General features: G+C 39.4%; 1 protein-coding gene across 3 annotated transcripts in view; it reads left to right on the top strand.

Annotated features, from left to right (window-relative positions):
* Positions 1-19,666, top strand: part of macrod1 (mono-ADP ribosylhydrolase 1) — a 111,824-nt gene extending 92,158 nt beyond the window's left edge. Inside the window, exons 6-11 of one of the 3 annotated variants that reach the window (XM_061048279.1) lie at positions 3,252-3,373; positions 7,274-7,304; positions 9,875-9,948; positions 14,139-14,220; positions 15,895-15,936; positions 19,542-19,664. In XM_061048279.1, coding sequence (XP_060904262.1) covers positions 3,252-3,373; positions 7,274-7,304; positions 9,875-9,948; positions 14,139-14,220; positions 15,895-15,899 — 314 coding nt within the window. In that variant the 3' untranslated portion in view covers positions 15,900-15,936; positions 19,542-19,664. Of the gene's footprint in view, positions 1-3,251; positions 3,374-7,273; positions 7,305-9,874; positions 9,949-14,138; positions 14,221-15,894; positions 15,937-19,541 lie in introns of all 3 variants that reach the window. The other 2 variants (XM_061048280.1, XM_061048278.1) reach the window with 2 other exon arrangements.
* Positions 19,667-19,929: the final 263 nt, after the last annotated feature.

Raw genomic sequence — 19,929 nt, 5'->3', positions numbered from 1 at the left:
GTGAGGAGTCGGCCGGCCGTCCCGGCGATGTAAACAAACTGAATATAGGACTCTGAAAACTCTGAAAGCATCACAGACAGTGGGACTCGGGTGTTACACCCATTGTAGACAGTCATTACTCACTCAGTTATTTTCAGAGGATATACTTGATTTCTATTATATTTAAGTGTGAAAAATCGCATATAAAGCCTTTAATTGAAGCAAACTTGAACACACAGATATGACACATGCAGTTGAAGTGTGATGTTCACTTTCTGCTGAATGTGTTTTATCATGGATGTCCGTAACAAACGATCCCCTGTAAATCCATTTGACAGAGAAAGACGCCTTGTCCTAGTCATGAGTCCAGACGGTGAGAATTATCTCAATGTTACATTCCTCGCTGTCTGCTATACAGGATGACAGTCTGTAGAGTGCTGTTCTTCACAAATGTAGAATAATGGATAATATAAAAACCATCAAAAATACTTTTTGTGTGTGTGTGTGTCTGTGTGTCTGTGTGTGTGTGTGTGTGTGTGTGTGTGTGTGTGTGTGTCTGTGTGTGTGTGTGTCTGTGTGTGTGTGTGTGTGTGTGTGTGTGTGTGTGTGTGTGTGTCTGTGTGTGTGTGTGTGTGTGTGTGTGTGTGTGTGTGTGTGTGTGTGTGTGTGTGTGTGTGTGTGTGTGTGTGTCTGTGTCTGTGTGTGTGTGTGTGTCTGTGTGTGTGTGTGTGTGTGTGTGTCTGTGTGTGTGTGTGTGTGTGTGTGTGTGTGTGTGTGTGTGTGTGTGTGTGTGTCTGTGTGTGTGTGTGTGTGTGTGTGTGTGTGTGTGTGTGTCTGTGTGTGTGTGTGTGTCTGTGTGTGTGTGTGTGTGTGTGTGTGTGTGTGTGTGTGTGTGTGTGTGTGTGTGAGTACGTGTATATGTTGAGGCATCCGTCCAGCTCGGCCTGAGTGTTGATATTCACGCTGAGAGCTACATGCTGAGTCTCATCAGAATGTGTGGCAGCGTTGGCGTCGGCCTGTAGATGCTGGTTTAACCACATTTCAACTCGAGCTCTCTGTGATCCTCATTCTCTGCCGGTTTATTTTTCCTCTCTCTGTCTCTCTCTCTCCTCTGCCTTCAGCGCATGAACCCTTTATTCGATCAATTAGTCCATTTGAAATATTTCTCCTCAAAGACCTGACAAGAAACAAAGCAGTCATTAACGTGACAATGAAAACCCAGTTTGAATTAGTGGTGTGTCAGCAGCTACATGACAGGAAAACATTACACAAGTTTATTAGTTCAGATCAATTTGAAACACTGTGTGATATTGTTGCTGAAAACATGGACACTATTTTTATATTTTAATTTTATAAAGGGGTTTAATAAAGAGACTGACGATCCCGTTTATTTGTCATTTTCTTTGTTTATCTGTAGACATAAAAGAGACGAAATGCTGTTCTCACAGCCCCAAAGCAGTGTGACAGGAAAGAACATGTCAAATACAGACATATAAATACACCACAAGCTATTTTCACAGGTGCATGTTGGTAATGCCTTTTCTAAAAAACACTGTATCAGCTTTAAACTAATGGTATTCAAGCAAAGATTCAATGCAGTAGATCAATTATATGTTGACCTTTAACCCAAACCTTAGCAATCAGTATTTCATTTGTTTACAGATATTTTAATACGGTGGTTACTTAAACAAGAAGCTAGGCCTGAAAAGACAGAGACATTAGGGGCACCATGTTCCCCTTGACTTAAATATTGTGGTATATCATAGTATTTTTTAGAAATCAGGCACCTTCATCCTGTGAGTATAAGGTTGCCAGATAATTGCTAATACAGACCACTTGTAGGTATTTGGCCAGCAACTCCAAGGAAACATTTCCATTCAGGCTATACTAAAAACATTTTGTTTTTAGTATAGCCTGAAAAGTCCATACAATGTCTCACTCTTCTTGTAAGATGAATAGTCAATATATGAGGCAGATCAAGGCAATGACTGACCTGTACATTTGCATGAACAACTCCTGCACACTGTCTAACTGGCTATGAATTAACCAGCCATGTGTCTGTTCCAGTCATGTAGTCAAAAAAAATATGAAATGCCGCCTTAAAACCAGTAACAGCAATGTATTTGTAGCTCCTCAGGTTAGCTTTTAAATCCACAATTAACCCCTTTTTGCACACTGAATGTGGGAGAGGAGACAGAGCAGGTTAGTGAGTACTGAATTCATTTCATATGAAACCTGGTTTGAGTCTAACTGCCCACAACTACAGTTTTTTTTTCAGCTATTCAAAACCAGAGGATTAATGAAGTCCAAATGGGAATTCAAGTCAAAATAATGCAAAACATTACCGTGGGCTTACTGCTCTACCTTTTACCTAACATTCTCACATCTGCGACTGAGTCTGCACAGATGTCCTCATGTTTTAGAATTAATTCAATTAGTTCATTTATTATAGAATTTAGAGAGGTTTGGATCAAGACTCAAACTTTCTGTGGAACTGAAAATCTACCAAAGAGCAATTTAGTGTCTCAAAACCACTTTCACCACTTTCACCACCTTCTGCACAAGTTCACATGATGTTGGATGGATGGCAAAGATGTGAAATGTTCCTATGGTTACGACGTTCAATCTTTTACGTCACATAATAAAAATAATGTAACGTGTTGCTGAATAATTTTGTGATGTGAGGGCTGCAATAAAACAAATCAAGTCACAACACTTTGGTTTTATGAAGCTTGGTTGATGTGAGGTGTCCATGTTTGCTTTCAATGTTTCCAGGTTCATTAAGCACCTTTTGTGACGAATGACGGAAAAACATCTTTCTTTGTTGATATTAGGCAAAGCTTTGTGAAATTAAGAATCTTTAAAAAACTAAAATGACATAAATATTTGATGTGACATGAGATTATGCAGTGAAAATAATAGAAACCTTCAAGTCATGAACAAAGTTGAACATGGTATTGGTTACTAAATGGAAGTTGTAAATGGAGTGGTGAGATATCAGAAAACATTTAGGTATCTGGTTTTATGGTGCTAATGACTAAAAAAAGTATAATGACTTTTGATGTCAGTAGTTGGGCTACATTGATCTTTTTTATTCATTTGGTTCGAAGTATATTTAACATTGCGTCAATATGAAAACTGAATAACTGTGGATTTGGCTGCTGACATTAAACTGAACTGAATATATTTTTACTTACATTTCACACTTTCACTTTCTATCTGTCACACTGTTGGAAGAAGTGCTTCATCTTCTCATCTCTCTCTCCCTGCAGATGTGATTCACACAGTGGGGCCGATTGCACAAGGAGGAGTTGGAGAGGTGGAGAAAAAAGCCTTGAGGTCGTGCTACGAAAACAGCCTGACAGCAGCCACCAAGAATGAAGCTCGCTCTGTGGTGAGGATGGAGGGATGAGATGAAGGGGTGGTTAAAACCAGGACAAACGGGAGGGAAGAATGAAGAGATAGCAAAACCTGTGGTTGTTGTAGTAAAGAGAAGAAAGGAAGATAATTTTTAAAACCATGAAGATTTTTTTTTTACTAAACTAAATTCAGACGGAGAGAGATGGAGAGAGGGGAACAGGAGGGGTAGGTGGGATTGTTGAGTGTAAGAAGTTTATAGGAATCACAGCAGGTGGGAGGTTTCACTACAGCACAAGGTGTTTAAGTCAGAGAAAAAACACCAAAGCAACATAAAGGGCACCAAGTAGAGTGCAGATCTCCATCAGATGTGACTTGGGGCAGGTGCAGGGGTAGATAAAAGAGGGCAGGGCAGACTTTGTGTCACGTGTGTTCATGAGAGTAGTGTAATAAACACACCACACCAAGCTTTCCCCTCCCAAACACATGACAGTTAATTCTCACTAAATTTCCCCTGTTATCTTGTCACTGTATGCTTCTTCCCACACTAATGCATACTTATAAACTAAGCGTTATCTGCAAAGTGCACATTCTGCTGAGGGAACGCACTCTGACACATCGGCTGCCTTTCAGTCAGGATGGTGGCTACATCATTAAAATGGGGATTCATCTATTGCAGTGTCCCTCATTTTTAGTTGATCACATCGTTTTGGGAATAGAAATAATCTGTTGATAATCTGATTCAGAATGAGAGCATGTATTTGTGTAGTTTTTGCAGTTTTTGCAACAAGAAAAAGTCAAATATGTGGCTTCAGCGTACTAGGAGAAAGATTGTGTTCGTCCTAAATGACATGATGGGTAAACCAACAAAGGCCTTTCAGCCTCTTGATGACATCATTGGGTTGTTTAAATCAATGCTGCTGCAGTCTTTGATTAAGTAAATACAAACCACAGAATATATTTTGAATTTAACCAAAACAAGGTTGTCTAAAGCAGAAGTCAGGATTCCAACCTGAAACAGTTGTTGATCACTTGAGGCCTGTTAAGTGAAGAGTGAAGGCAATGATTGATGAAATGGAGATGTCAAAAATGTTTTTCAAAAACTGAGGTCATTGCTTAAAATACCAGTGGTTACATTACAGTACAAACATTACTTTGCGCAGAAGAAATTCAGCCGTTGGGTTCATTCAAAAGGGGTTAAAACAAGAGACAGACTGTGAGGATCTTTTGGTTGTTCTTGATTTTAGTGACCCCTGTGTGGACACAGCGGTTCCTCTCATGTCTTTGACTGATTTTTGTGAGTAAACTCTCACCCTACCGTCTTTTAAAAGTCAGTCTTTGGGGCGGGACTCGAGCGGCAACCTCCGGTGTTGAAAAATGCTGCCAACGCAGAGGTGCAAAAAAATTGCGGTTGCTCGAGGGTCCGCCTGAGGCTGGCTCCACGAGACCAGGAAGTCACATACACATACCATCCCAGCATATATGTTTACAGCCTGTTACAAAAAAAAACGACTTTGGTCTGATTAGTTAATGTCTTCATTGGCACACACTGTACGGGGGTCCATTTTTTGTATAACTCATCCGTTATAATTTTTTGCGTAGTTAGGCGAGTGGCTGTTTGACAGACGAGCACAACGTAGCGGATTGTCACGAGGCTGAATATCCGCCTCAGCTTTTAGCCCGTTGTTAGGTAGACTGAAAGTTAGAGTAGATTGAGAGAGCATTTCCAGCATGGGGACCGCCACCGACAGGCTTCCAAAGTCCCCTGCAGTAACAGATGGGTGACTTCACTCAGGCTGCATCCATTAATATTTACACAGTGGTAACTGTACACAAAGTTAGTCTCCTTGTCAGACACCTTCCCCGTCTTTATTCAATGGTCTTTTTTGTTTTTGTAGCACATAATAAGGCATTTATATTTACTTCAATTTGTTTCATAACCAGCTAAAAACTCCTTACAGGAGCTTTAATTGATACCTTAAATACATCTATGTACATACATTTTCTAGTATGGCATAATGTATTGATTTGTTTCATATTGCAGTATACAATTGAATAATTGTCTTTTTATGTAGAGCCCAAAATCCCAAATTAACCGTCACTTCTCTAATTGTGTCATTCCTGATACAGACTGGACTTTTCAATACAACCTTACTTCACCAAGGGAACTTTTTTTTTTTAAACATTAAGCCCCATGAGCTTCACGTTTGAAGTGCACTTTCACTGACTTCTATGTTTCCCTTTCGTCTTGAGGAACTTGTGAGTCGTGTCTGCTCTCACCCCGAGTTGCCAGCTTCACAATCTGGTCAAACGTACAGATCTGGAGTCTCAGAAAGCATCCAAGCATCTGCTCGTACGGCAGCATTTGACAGCAGGTTGAGGATCTGCCAGATTTGATTTACTTTGAAGTTTCCTGGCTGCTTCTCTCAGCTCAGAAGTAGTGGTGGAGCATGAACCTGCCTGACATGTATCTCAATTAGATACAATTAAATCCCTCTCCTTTCGGATATTAAGAAACATTTTTTAAAACTGTGTATGATTAACACTTTCAGCATGTGTTGACAGTCAGTGATCACCTCAGCATTTATCAGCTTTCATGTTTTTTTTTTTAAGAATCTGCTTTTCATGAGCAGGTTTTGAATGACTTGCTCTGTCACGGGGGGTTCACAGGAGGGGATGGATGTATGCAATTAAATGTTGCTGTTTGTAATTTATGTTATCAACAGAAGCCATATTTACTAACATACTCTAATACTCACATGCTCATATGTACGGATGAAGCGTTACTTGTCTTTGTAATTGTTTCCATTCTGGTTGCAATGAGCTACTTAATGAATCAGTTTGAGTATATTTGACAAAGAGAAAGAATCAGCAGCTTTTTTTTGATGTGAGCTAAAGATATACTTCTCTGTGTTCTGTGCTTAAGACAGCGAGAAGATTCTAGATAATAAGGACACGTGAAACTTTAAATGCCCTCTTGAATCGGCTAATTCTGAAAACTGCAGCTTCGTGAAGGCTTGATCAGAATTGAAATTGATTGAAGTAGAAGTCTGGGGACTAGAGTTGTTTCGTTCTTTCTTTTGCTTTTATCGTATAGCAAGGATAGAGGAGACTGGAAACATGTGTAATGAGAAATACAACACATTTCCCCAACAGGATAAAGAAACAATACAAGATTCAAACCATGGGATGTTGTGTTTCATGGTCTGAATCTTCAGCCCTCGGAGAGTCTTTCAGGACATAAAAAAAAAGTTCTTTACAAGCATTCAACTGCTGCAACACGGGAGGCTTTTAAAGTGAAATAGCCACGGTGAGCTGTTCGATAAAGAGCTGCAGGTGAAGGTTCTTACTACAACAACGCCTTTTACAAATCTGTCCTGTTGTGAAAACCTGATCACAGCATGCCCTGTGTGATGGAAAAAGACGATTATTCGCTGAAATACCATACCTTTTTACTCTAGTGCGGTGTTGAAAGTAACTCTGGGACCTGTGTTGTTCAACCATTCCTGCTGTTACCAACAGAAACCTCCGACATCACCAAATTGAACAGGACGGAGATGTCATTTAAAACTTTCTTTTGCAATAACTTAACGTGATATTTTCCTCTTTGGTTCACATCATTACTTTACTAGTGCAAAACAGTCCTTTTTACTCCAAACATCCATGATGTCAGTTTGGTCTATAAATAGATGGAAGTCAAAGAAAGACGTAGGCTGCTATTTAACACAATCAGGAGAAAGACTTCATGGAGCTCCAGCAGAGAGTGGGCTTTTTATGTGCGTGTGTGTGTGTGTGTGTGTGTGTGTGTGTGTGTGTGTGTGTGTGTGTGCGTGTGTGTGCGTGTGTGTGTGTGTGTGTGTGTGTGTGAAATAACAGCTGGTTGTTCTGTGATCAGCAACAAACTGTAACCACTTTGTCTGTCATCTTTCCCCTGCAGGCTTTCCCTTGCATCTCCACTGGAATCTACGGTCAGTGAGTGTTATGTTCATGTGTGACTCTTGCTAAAAGCGGTACAAATGTATGACATTTACACTTGTGAAGTATTTGTTGTTATTCCGTGTGTTTCGGGTGCTTGAGGCTTTACATTCAACTTGTTTTTTCCCTTTTGAGTAAGAGAGAAAAACATAATTTTTTACACAACAACATCAACAACAACAAATCTGAGTCCAACAGATTAAACACTGTGAACATTGGCTGGGTTTTCCATCATGTGCTTGTTCTCATTATCAGTCTTTCTCTGTTTAACCAGAGTGCCATGCTGCCTGGTGCCGCTTGTTACATTATCTGCTGCAACTCAGAGGTGGTTCTCAGATTAAGGCCTTGGATTAAGACCAGCAGATTAAAATAGATTAGGCCGGAGATTGTGTCAGATTGACCGTAATCCCCCTTCACACTGGTAGTGGAGAGAGTTAAGGGCAGTGCTTACACGCTCCCTGGGGTGGGTTTGGGTGTCAGGGCAGCTTGTTGACACTTCTCAGCTTTGCTAGAAAGAGGAGGAGGACACCGCTCAGATTGAGTCTGTGAGAAATCTCCTACTAGTCTCACAAATTAATTTTTTTCAAGACTTGAAGTATGAGAATAAATGTCTTAATTGCTTAACAGTTCTTAAAGCACCCACTCACTGTACCACACCGACTTATTCATGTGGAGAAATTGAGAAAATTATAAAAGGATGTTGCTACAATACTACATCAAATCTACCTAGAACTTATTTTGGAGCCCTAAAAAATCTAATCAAAATCAAATGAGCAAACCATTAGAGGAAATAATATCATCACCGTACTTCAAAGGCACACAATACTGCTCTTTCAGGCAGTGCACACACACACACACACACACACACACACACACACACACACACACACACACACAGGTGTTTTCAATCAATCCGTATTATTATACCTCGTTCCTGTTCAGGTGAGAGGTGCTATGCTGTGTGTTACATAAGGTCACTAGACTCTTTGTTTTTGCCACCTTGATTATCTTCTGCATACATTGGTTATTGTAAAAAAGTTGTTTTATTTATTTATTATAATTCTAAGGGTACTTAATGAACTATTTTAAAACACAATAAAACACTTTTTTCATGGGTGACAAAATGCAAGAATTAATTCATTAACATGATCTTAAAGCTTTAAATTCAGCAGAATACCTGGGCACTATTATGAATGGCCAATTATTCTGATGTCTTCTTAAATGTATACTTACCCATGAAGAATGTATGAAATATATGTATAGTAAATGACTCCCATTCATTCCATGAGGTGATGATCAGAGAGGTCATACAGCAGCTAAATGATCTAGATAATGATCTGTGTTCAGTAGCATTAGTGGAGGGGATACAGCTTTAGGTAAAGTGTGAGTGTTAACTATTAGCATTGCACTGTGAGTTCAGGAACAAATAGACTCAGCTAATCAGTATGTGCATGCTAATTGTGTGATGGATAGATATGAATTTTGTTACTCACCATTCAGTTCAAATTAGTCATTTTTAGGAGGTTAGACTTTTTTTCTACATGATGAACATACGCTCTAGATGACAATAAGGTAGACGTCAGTCCAAATGTGACACCTCCACAGTCTTCAGAAATTGAAGAAATGGTCAAATTAGATGTAATTAACTGTGTTCTATGAATGTTATGAACAACTGTAAATCTTTTCTAATTAGATATCTGTGGGTGTTTAATGAGACTATTTGCTTCAATATCATATATTGCTATTGTAAAAGTAATTTCCAAAGGCTATAATTAACAAAGTTCTACGAGTCCCTAAAATAACCTTAAAGATATTATTTATGCTTTGGTTGCTTCCGGCACATTATTAGCGAAGATGGTGAACATTTTACATCTTTAAGAAATGCATTTCCAACTCCCAAAATCCCTGAAATATATTTGAATTTGAATTTAGAATTTAAATGTTGAACTAAAAGAGCTGAAAAGTGCGACCGGTGTTAATAGAGCAAACATTTATATTTTTATATTTTTAAGTAATGTGATTTATATTTACAGTACAATGTATAATAACAGTCAACCTCTTGCCATGTGAATACTGCATGTGTCTATTTTACTGTTGGAATAAATCTATTTTTCAGTGCTAATTTGTGCCCACATGTATTCCCCCATGTTGCAGCCTCTCTCCTGATGTATGGAATAATTACTGTATAATCACACAGTATGTGTTTGTTCGGGCTGAGCAGTTTGGCCAGATGATGCATTTTTTACTGCCTGTGTGTTGAGCCTCCAGCAGTGGGGATAATTTTCCAGCACTGAAAGGTCTCGGTTGCCGGATGAATATGGAAGAGATTGTGTAGTCCACCTCCATCTGTCTCCTAGCTTGTTGCAACCAACAAGTGTGTTGTGAATGCATCACTTCTGAGTATGCAAGTCAGGTGGAAAGGAAAGTGAGAAAACACAGAACAGGAAAAAAAAAAGAACAGATACCTGTTAGCGCGGGAAACCAACTAATGCAAACACACTGCACCTGTTTCTGTGTTTTATTTTCAACATTGTGTGTATGTGGTGTGTGTGTGATGGTGCAGGATATCCACCTGAGCTGGCTGTGCAAGAGGCATTGGCAACTGTGAGGGAGTATCTGGATAAACATCATGACAAGGTGGGTATGCATGCATACGCACGCGCTTGTGTGTGTGTGTGTGTGTGTGTGTGTGTGTGTGTGTGTGTGTGTGTGTGTGTGTATGTTTGCTATGTGTGCATGATTGGCAATTTTCCACTTCCATTTCCTCTAGGTATCATTCCTTTCACAGCTGTTGTTTTTGTTTTCTGGTGGGAGCGAGGAGAAGGGTGTACTGAGAAAACACACACACGCACACTCAGGGACACACACATACACATTCATTTAAGCACAAACACTCCTGGGTTCGGGCTCTCATGCTCATGGCCAAGTCTGTGTTTTAATTGGCTCCTTACGGGACGAAACCCAACTTACACACACACACACACACACACAACACGCTCTCTCTCTCTCTCTCTGTCTCTCCGGAGAAACAGCAAGCTGAGAAAAGACAAAGTGATGGAATAGATGACTGGAGGGGAGGGACAGAGTTGGGGGGGGGGGGGGGGTTGTGTGGAACAAAGAGGAAACTTTCCAATCAGTCGTTCACATGCTCTAAACTCTCCTCCTCTCTTCCTCCTTAACTTTCCAGGTCTCCTCCCACTCCTCTTTTCAATCTCTCCCTCTCTCTCTCTCTATCTAAGCAGCGTGCTGTATCACCTCCCTGTGAGGTTGTTGACGATGTTATTGTTAGCGCTTTAGTCTCCCGGGTCTCTGCAGCAATAGTAGTCGACTTATGCCATCAGCCTGAGACGAGCTCGACAAACAAGCATTAAACATCTCGCGTCTCACCGTAGAGGCCGACAGTCAACAAAACATAAACGGCACAAAATAAGACCAGCGAGCAAACTCAACAAAACTCTCATTTACACCCTGCCCACAAATGCTTCCACTGTGTGTTTGTTTAAGGGGATGGAAAAAAAGTTTTATTGTGAGCAAATGAGATTGAGGGACAGAGTTTATTTGCATACATATAAAGTGAGACTGTTCACCAGAGGAAATTGAGTTCAATCTTTAATTGAGCCCCTTCCCGCTGCACGTTTTTTACAGTGTGTTTTGTTGGGCTTGTGCTGGCTTGAAGAGCTGTAACGTTGGAAATTAAATTGAAAATTACAGACGTAGTGGGAGGCAAGATGGACTGCAGTTACAGGGCAGTGTGCCAGAACTCTGCATCAAGTGTAATAACAAAACATGAATCATTTATTCCTGAATCACCACATTGGTAATAATGGAGCTCCTAACTTTTATAGTTCTTATATTCAGCCAATTAGATTGACTGTAAGGTTCCCAGAAAGCTTTAACAAAAATAATGCATGACATTTGACAAAACAGCCTGTCTGAAATAGAATATAGTAGAATGTCTTTATTGTCATTATACAATGTACAACGAAATTATAAAGCTTCATCTTAAAGCACACAGATACAGTCATCCACAGCTAAAAACAACAAAAACTCTCATTCAGGTAAGATGGGCAATATGTGTAGAAGTATTTACATGAGGTAGTATAAAAAAGTGTCTTGCCAGATAACAGAATATAAATAAATATAAATATTGCACATGTAGAGGAAAAATATACTGTTGTATAAAAATATATATATATATAGGCTATATATATATATATATTAAACAAGGAGGAATTATATTGCTTTTTGTGTGTGTGTGTGTGTGTGTGTGTGTGTGTGTGTGTGTGTGTGTGTGTGTGTGTGTGTGGTGAGGGTGGGAGGACATTAGGGGCTGAAGATATATGATCTTCACCGTCCCATGTTCATGTACGCCATCATTATATAAGAGGACTTTACTCCAATCAGTTAGATATGAAGCTTATTGGAGATCTTAAGAAAAGGCAAACTTTCCTTCTTGGTAGGAAAAGGGAAAAGTTATCTAACTGAGAATATCTGCCAGAAAGAGTTAGCAGCAGCCATGGGCTGAAAAATAACTTGATTACAGCACAGTTAAAAATAAAGACCACTGACTACCAGGCAGACAGTTTGATTTCATACACGTGGTGAATGTATATTTTGATGTAGAGGTAGGTCATAATCAGAGGTACAGAACATCATAAATGTCTGTGTCAGTGTTTAAAACAAATATAGAATGATCATTTTGATCGTGGTTTAAACCAAGTAGCCACACGTGCTAATCCTTCTAGCTCACTTTATGGAGAGAATAAACAAACTGTTTCAAAAACACAAAATCGGCTTCATACACTTGAGATGTAAACCGACTCTGACCTCAGAGATGTGTAGGTTATCTTAGATTGGCCCCTGGCTCCGCTGTTCAGAGGAGAAGTTTAGAAAACATTCGAGTAGATATTCACAATGAACAGAATCTTCAGCTCTTCAGCCAAAATGTTCATGATAACAAATGTAAATTTGACCATAACTGGCAGATCTGTCTGCTTCTAATGAGATGTTCTCTAAAGCTCCAGAGCAGTTATTAAATGGACCCAGGTTGTTCATGGCTATTTCAAAATGATAATGTTTTACATTTATTTAATGGGAATATGGTAACACATATACTATTAAATAAAGGTAATGTTGTGGGTTGACAAATATACTGTAGGACTTAATGTACTTCATGTCTACTAGTTCAAATATATTCTCCATCACAGATCAGTGAGCTGAAGTCTGTGCAGGGTGTGAAAAATAAACTCTTGAGCAGACAGATTTTCTGTTTGAGAAGGGAACATTTTCAGACTGTTTCCTGTAAGACCGTCAGTTTTAAGAGAGCCATTTTCATCCTTTGTTGTTTTTATTGTTAGCTTTGGCATCTCCAGGGTCCATTTTGCAACAGCATCAAAATTAGCTCCCCACTGCTACTGATTTCTGGAGGCCATTTTACATCTCTCCTCCCAAGCATTTGCTTTAATTTGAATGCATGAGGCTGCAAAATGGCGCAAGTGGATGCAACTGTGGAGGTCTGGGACTTTGGAACCTTGGCCCAGGGGATGTAGTTACTTACCACGCATTCCCATATCTTTCCTTTTAGCCTCCATGCATCCAAATTGTGGCAAGTGATGGTAATTGTGCAACAAGCTGGGAGTGAAAAACACAGACTGCAGGCTAACAGGCTGCAGAAATGTCTGTATTTGAAAGCAATAAGACTTAAACTCCCACACCAAGCACAGAGTGAAAGAAACAGCCTGGCTATAAATTTGCACTGCCTACAAAATAGAAGAATCCAAACCTTTGTAGAGACATATACTGGAATAATGTTTGTCAGAGTCTGAGAGAGAGAACACACAGTGGCGCTTATATCCCTTGAAGCCTTTTTTTTTTTTTTTACTGTAGCTACAGTAGTTTTAATCATTTGGCTACATATAGTACTGCTACTTTACAGTGTGTCTGTCAGAATATTATGGAGTGCTGAGGAAGGATCTAAAGAAGAGTACAGAGCACAGACTCAGAGCTTAAAGATTGTTTTTGGTTGTAAAATAGCTGACCAATGTCATATTATTGTTGTGTGTGTGTGTGTGTGTGTGTGTGTGTGTGTGTGTGTGTGTGTGTGGTGTGTGTGTGTGTGTGTGTGTGTGTGTGTGTGTGTGTGTGTGTGTGTGTGTGTGTGTGTGTGTGAGGAGGGGTTCTCACAGAAATGAAATACAAAAACACACACATTGAGTGTAACACTGAGGGGATGCACAAAACGACACCATACAAAGTGACTTTCTCTCTTACACACACACACACACACACACACACACACACACACACACACACAAACATCTTTAGACACAAACACAAGGATACAATACAAAAGGACTCACTGCACAGAAATCCGTCTTTCAAACCCCCCACCCCCCCTCTCTCTCTCTCTGTCTCTCTCTCTCTCTCTCTCTCTCTTCACACACACACACACACACACACATGCACTGTCTCTCTTTGTACATTTGCAGCACTCTGTGATGCCTCACAGTGTAATAAGCCTTGTGTTGTGGCATGATCATAATAGGCTGCTAATAGGGGAGTAATGGACTGATGCATTTGCTGCATTCTCCTGATATCACTGCTGCACAATGTCACACACTGCTACATTATTCCCCTCCTGCTATTGATGAATACACAGTTATTGCATATGCTTGTAATAAAAGACCGTTTGTGTGTGTGTGTGTGTGTGTGTGTGTGTGTGTGTGTGTGTGTGTGTGTGTGTGTGTGTGTGTGTGTGTGTGTGTGTGTGTGTGTGTGTGTGTGTGTGTGTGTGTGTGTGTGTGTGTGTGTGTGTGTGTGTGTGTCAGCTGGACAGAGTCATCTTTTGTGTGTTCTTGCCGACGGATAAGAAGCTGTATCTGCAAAATCTCCCGCTCTACTTCCCTGCTGGTGAGTTGTCTCTCAGTCACACACACACACACACACACACACACACACACAAATACACACACATACTGTACAAACACACAAATGTCTAAATGCAGTGATGACAGTTCAGTCCAGGTCAAATTAACTACACACACAGAAACAGACACACACTGTGCTTTTTGCACATGCACTACATTTACACACACAAGACCAGAAACATCAGACTATATACATGTATACCACGCTTCATTGAGTTAAATATCATTAAATTAACATTATCTCTGCTCCACAACATACAAGTATGTATGCAGAGACTTGTGTAACATTCAAATGCACAGGCACAGGGGACAAACAGATATACGTCTCATCAGGTGATTCTAATGCAAGAACACACACATCCAGTTTGACAGATACTGTGTGTACAGTACATGTGACATATTGTGTTTATTGGCATGGCCTTTTTCAGCTGACTGTCTGAATTGATTGCCCAATTGCACTTGTGAATCTGTTTGTTTGATTCATTTAGTCATGTAGTTTGAAATTCCCATGATTGATTAGAGCTGTATTTGGGTCTGACATGTATTTTGGTGACTTAAGACACGGTGTAATATCAGAGTTTTTGGTGGATGCACTTGTGATATGATTACTACAGTCTGGTATCATTTCAGTAAGGGAGAAGAAAAACAAATATTTTCTTCTTTTTTATATTGAGCAACTAAAAATGAGATATTTTCTACGTTTCTATTCAACTGTGTTAATTGGAACCGATATATTCACATTTATCAGCTGCATGTACAATAGAGTAGTGGAAGAGCACCATCCACTCAAGCTTCAGGGACACATGCAGGATTTAAAATGTTCTCAGAATCCTGTGATGTGATCCAAACATTTGAAGTTCATCATAATAAAAAAAGAGTAAGAGGAGTTATGTTACTTCAATCTAAAGTGCACAAGTTACACGTCGGTTTCCCTAAAACACTCATTACCACCGTTTTGTGAAGTTCCAGATTTGTACACATAGGGTGAGGAATTCAATTCTCACATGTAAATGTCTTTAGCACTCACCTCTAAAGTGTCTTGCATTACATCTGGATTCCATCAGTATGTGACAGGTGACAGCTGTATATGTGTCTGTGTGGAGACAAGACAAGGTGTGCTCAGTCACAAGCCAAGTTTCTTTTACTTACATCTATAATTCTAAAAACAAAAACAAAAGATTCACACAAGAAAAAAATCTGCAAACCAAATCAAGAACAGAGGCTGACATTTGAGGATGATTAGGACCGAGTTTATCCACATAATCACTTTTTTTTTTTTACAGTCTGTGCCATTCAACAAATACAATTAAATAAACGTCAGCCAATGAAACACAACTAATGAAAACCATGTTGAAAAACCTCAATAGCAGCTTTTTAAAATGTTTTTGTTCTGTCTCCTCATCAGTCTTAGAAGAACTGATATGATGTCCCTTCAGTGAATGTTGAAGTTACAAACTTTATGTCCTTCATGATTAACTGTCTCATCTTGTTTTCATTTGACTTTGTTTTAGCTAACTGTAAAAGAGGACTTATTTTACAAAAAAAAAAACCCTGTGTGTTTGTGAGAGTTTGTTTTTTTCATGTGCAGTGTTGGCCAGTTGACATGTGAGGACATTTCTTAGTCAGTCATCTGTGTTTGGCCTTATGTTTTTTTTAGCCTGACCCGCGACTACAGCTAATTGCTCAGGTAACCAGCATGGTGAGTAGGAAAATGTGTGTTCTCTGCATCATCGACAGGACTAAATAACATTTAGTCATGAGGGACGTTGATAATAACCACTGAGTGAAATGAAGATGACGTGTTCGTTGATGGACATCCTAACAATTCCACCAAACAGCACTATTCATAGTCTGGACATTATTAGTGTGTTTCCACCTTGGTTTAATGAAACGTGCTGCTGTATGCCTTCTTTGCCTTCTTTAATATAGGTTATGGAAACTACTAGTTAACAAAATGTCACTGAAGAAGCAAATGTTCAGCTTTTTATTTTTCTTGAGGGTGACAAGTGTCGTGTTTAAAAGTAATAGAAATTAATCCCAATGTTTTTTTTCCTCAATTTACCAGTCCTGTCTCAGAATGTACATAAAGGGTCTTTTGAGACATCATTGCAGATTGATCTGAACAGTTAAATGAAGTTTAGCAAATACGTAAATTTTATGTTGGCTCAAGCTGTGACATGATGACTTCACCCATTTGTTTTGATTGCACTGGTGATTGATAGTGTTGTAAAGCCCAGCAGTCTGGGCTCCTAAGCATGATCAGTCATTCACTCAATTATTCAAATTAAGCATTGGTATTACAACTGCAGACTTAACCTCTAATGTGCAGCTTTACCACGGCTATAAATCAGACTCACCTCTCGCCTCACTTTGTTTTGTGTGTTTGAGAAAACCGACCATTTTAGAAACTTTTCTTTTTTTTTATATGATTTGGCACACAGCTGCTGCCAAAGCTAAACTTAACCAGAAACACAAATCCTACATGTTTTCTCCTCCGCAGGGCTGCAGGGTCCTTCATCGAATGTAGTTAAACTATTTCCTTTTACCTGAATTATTCAGGGAGAGCTTGATCAATCATACTTACATCTCAATGCACAATAAGAAATGTGTAAAGAAACAAATGTGGACCTGAATCATTGTCTAGTCATCTCCCAGTCTTAGTGTGTTCTTTTTTTAATCTTCTTTATCTTTAATTTTCTCTTTCAAGAGTCTTTCTTTGTTACGGAACAAAATGTACTTCAAAAAACACCAAAGATTAATCACAACACAATCTAACGCAGTGAAGCGAGGTTGACACTGAAACCAAAGCAGGGAGTGTTGTGTTTAATTTTAAATGAGGACACATTTCATGGGCTCAGTTAAGTAAAGTCAAACAACTGAGAAACATCTGTGGGGTTCAATATAGCAATCCGTGTAGACGTAAAAGGCAATTTAACATTTCAAAGCAATATAGATATTGTAAAGTTTGGATGACATTTAATAAGTCAATTCTAAGCTATACAGCAACAAAAAGATTACACAAGGAAAGGAATAATTCTCTTCCAAACATCAAACTAAAAATAAACCTATGAACTTAAGAATGTCAGTGTTTTTCTCTCTGACAGACAAGGAGCTGAAGAGGAGCAAGAGAGCAAAGAGGGGAAGTCGATTAAAAATAAGAACAGAATCCAATCAACTTAGCAGCCAAATCTCTCACATAAGCTTTAAACTTAGACAGTGGGTTAAGACTCTTAATATTTTTTTATCTTTTTGCAGACAGATCCGACCAGTAAGTGTCCGATACCAGGAAGGATTTCTCTCTCATTTCAATTCCAGCCTCGGGGAAGATCAATTGCTAAAAAATAATGGGTTCTCAAACTGGGGTGCCTTTGTATTCTCTACTTTATTAAAATGCAGAGTTTGATGAAGAGTGTTTTTTAGATGAAAATGTAACAACCACTAAGCAAAAGTAACCACCTAACACTAACACATAATATGCATTAAGTATGAGCTTGAATGATCTGGCTCTATTTTTTAGATTTTGTCAACAAACCCATGAACATGTGAGAAGCAAGTGAATTGTAGCATAGCAACAATGACGTCCATTGATGTCCAAATAAGCCACATCACCACAGTTGGTTCAGGTCTTCTCTTAAATTTTCTCAACACTAAGGAAATGATGGTAAAACAACTTCCTCATTCCTAACTGTACATCATCTTACACACAGAGCCCATTTTAGCTGCAGCCAAAATTCTTTCTGTGCGAGGACGATATGTAATGTAAAATTTGGCCGAATGCGTTTTTTAATTTGTAGTGTTTCACCACTATTCATTGTCACTTAAATAATACCTTAACATTAACAATAGATCAAAGATTTAGAATTAATTTGAAAGGTTTCTTAGTATCAACACGATTTAGCAACTTTCAGCCAATTAGAGCAGGTCATATAGTCAGCTGTTTTTAAGAAGAAGAAAAGAAAAGAACACTTTAATCCGACAGTTTGTCCTCCATCTTTTCTGAACTCAAAGGAACATGGACACATTTTGTAACTAACTTGTGTTAAGAGAAGTATTTAGCATCTAAAATGGCATTCAAATTCAAATATCTTCTATTCATTTGGGCTGCAGTAGCTCAGTCCGTAGGGACTAGAGTTGGGAACTGGAGGGTCATCGGTCCAAGTCCCGATGTGAACCATAATGTGGAATTGGTCTAGTAGCTGGAGATGCGCCAGGTCACTTCCCGAGTACTGCCAAGTTGAACCTTGAGCGAGGCACCGAACCCCCAACAGCTCTGGTGCACTCCCTGCATAGCGGTGTTAGCAGCCCCACTCAGACATCTCTCCACTAATACATGTCTGCAGGTCCTGTTTGTGCATGTTTGTGACTCAGGCCTTTGTGTGTGAGAAGCATGTCTCTCATAACAGAGTGTAAAAAAACAGAATTACCCTCAGGGATTTATAAAGTATTTCTAAAACATCTGAAGTTCGGGGTTACTCATTTAAGATAATTTTTGCATTGCAAAAAAAAGAAATAATATATTATATATTTTCTAAATCAGTGTAGCTCTTTTTTCATGTGGATGTTTGCAACGTATTCCTGCCATAATCATTTTCAGGTCATATCAGTGTTATGTTAAGAGTGTGGTCCTAAGCCCCCTTGCTACACAAAAGAAAATAAATTCATGCTGCTTTAAAGGGTGACATTAGCATCAGGTTGTAAAAATGCAGTTATTTCAGAGTTAAAGGGGGGTTTGTTATCTTAGCTCTGTGATGAAGCTTCCACTCGACCTGCTGCTGTTTCAAACTGTGACACAGCATCATCTCCTCACGCAGATCAGTTAACATAAATAGATGTTTTTTCTATAAGCGCAGGTGTGTCCCTTTAAAAAAAAAAAAAAAGACTGTGCTAGCGGTTGTGTCTTTGTCCTCTAATGGATGTGCGTCAGATTTCCTAGCAGCAGTGAGTGAGCAGCGCTGGTGTTTGGCTGGTAGATGTTCCAGAACTGTCTTTGTGTGTGACAGAGCTACTGCAGGCAGGCCTCCAACTCTCCACTATAAACCTTATGTGTCTCCAAACACCTGGCACTACCCACAATGGCTGTCTGTTTTCATGTGTATGTGTGTGTGTGTGTGTGTGTGTTTGCATGTTTTTGAGTGTGTCTTTAGCCATGTTGGACTGAGAGTGACTAATCCTGGGTAACAGATCCCTTTGAAGCAACCAGGCGCTCCAAAGGCCAAAATGCTATTAACCGCTGAATGACCAAGGTAAAGAGGTCTCCTCCCTTGTCCTAAAAAATTTCCTTTTTTCTCTTTTATTTCCCGACAGAGGCCACAGTGAAGAGTAAACTGTGAGAGGGGATTTGTCAGTTCTGGTTGCTGTGGACACCGCTGCTACGCTCAGCATCCAGATTCCTCCTGCTCGCTTTGCCTCAAAAATCTGAAGAACTTCTTCAGCAGGACGACGACTCCTAAATGGATGATTTCTTCTTTAGTGCACGCTGGCTCTTCTGCAGATCTTCTCTGTGTTTCTCACTAATGATTTAGGTAACGAGTAGACGTTGTGTAAAGGTGTGAGTTAATATGGATGAATTGACCTTCAGCTGCACTCTAATTTGACCTTTATTGTCTGAGATCATTCGTAGCTTTGCATCAAGCTATTACAATATTAGGATTCTAGTGTGTGTTCATGTGTGTGAGACAATGACAAAAGCTCA

Source organism: Labrus mixtus, chromosome 10, assembly GCF_963584025.1.
Source record: "Labrus mixtus chromosome 10, fLabMix1.1, whole genome shotgun sequence".
NCBI classification, from domain to species: domain Eukaryota; kingdom Metazoa; phylum Chordata; class Actinopteri; order Labriformes; family Labridae; genus Labrus; species Labrus mixtus.
This window is presented reverse-complemented; position numbering and strand designations above follow the sequence as displayed.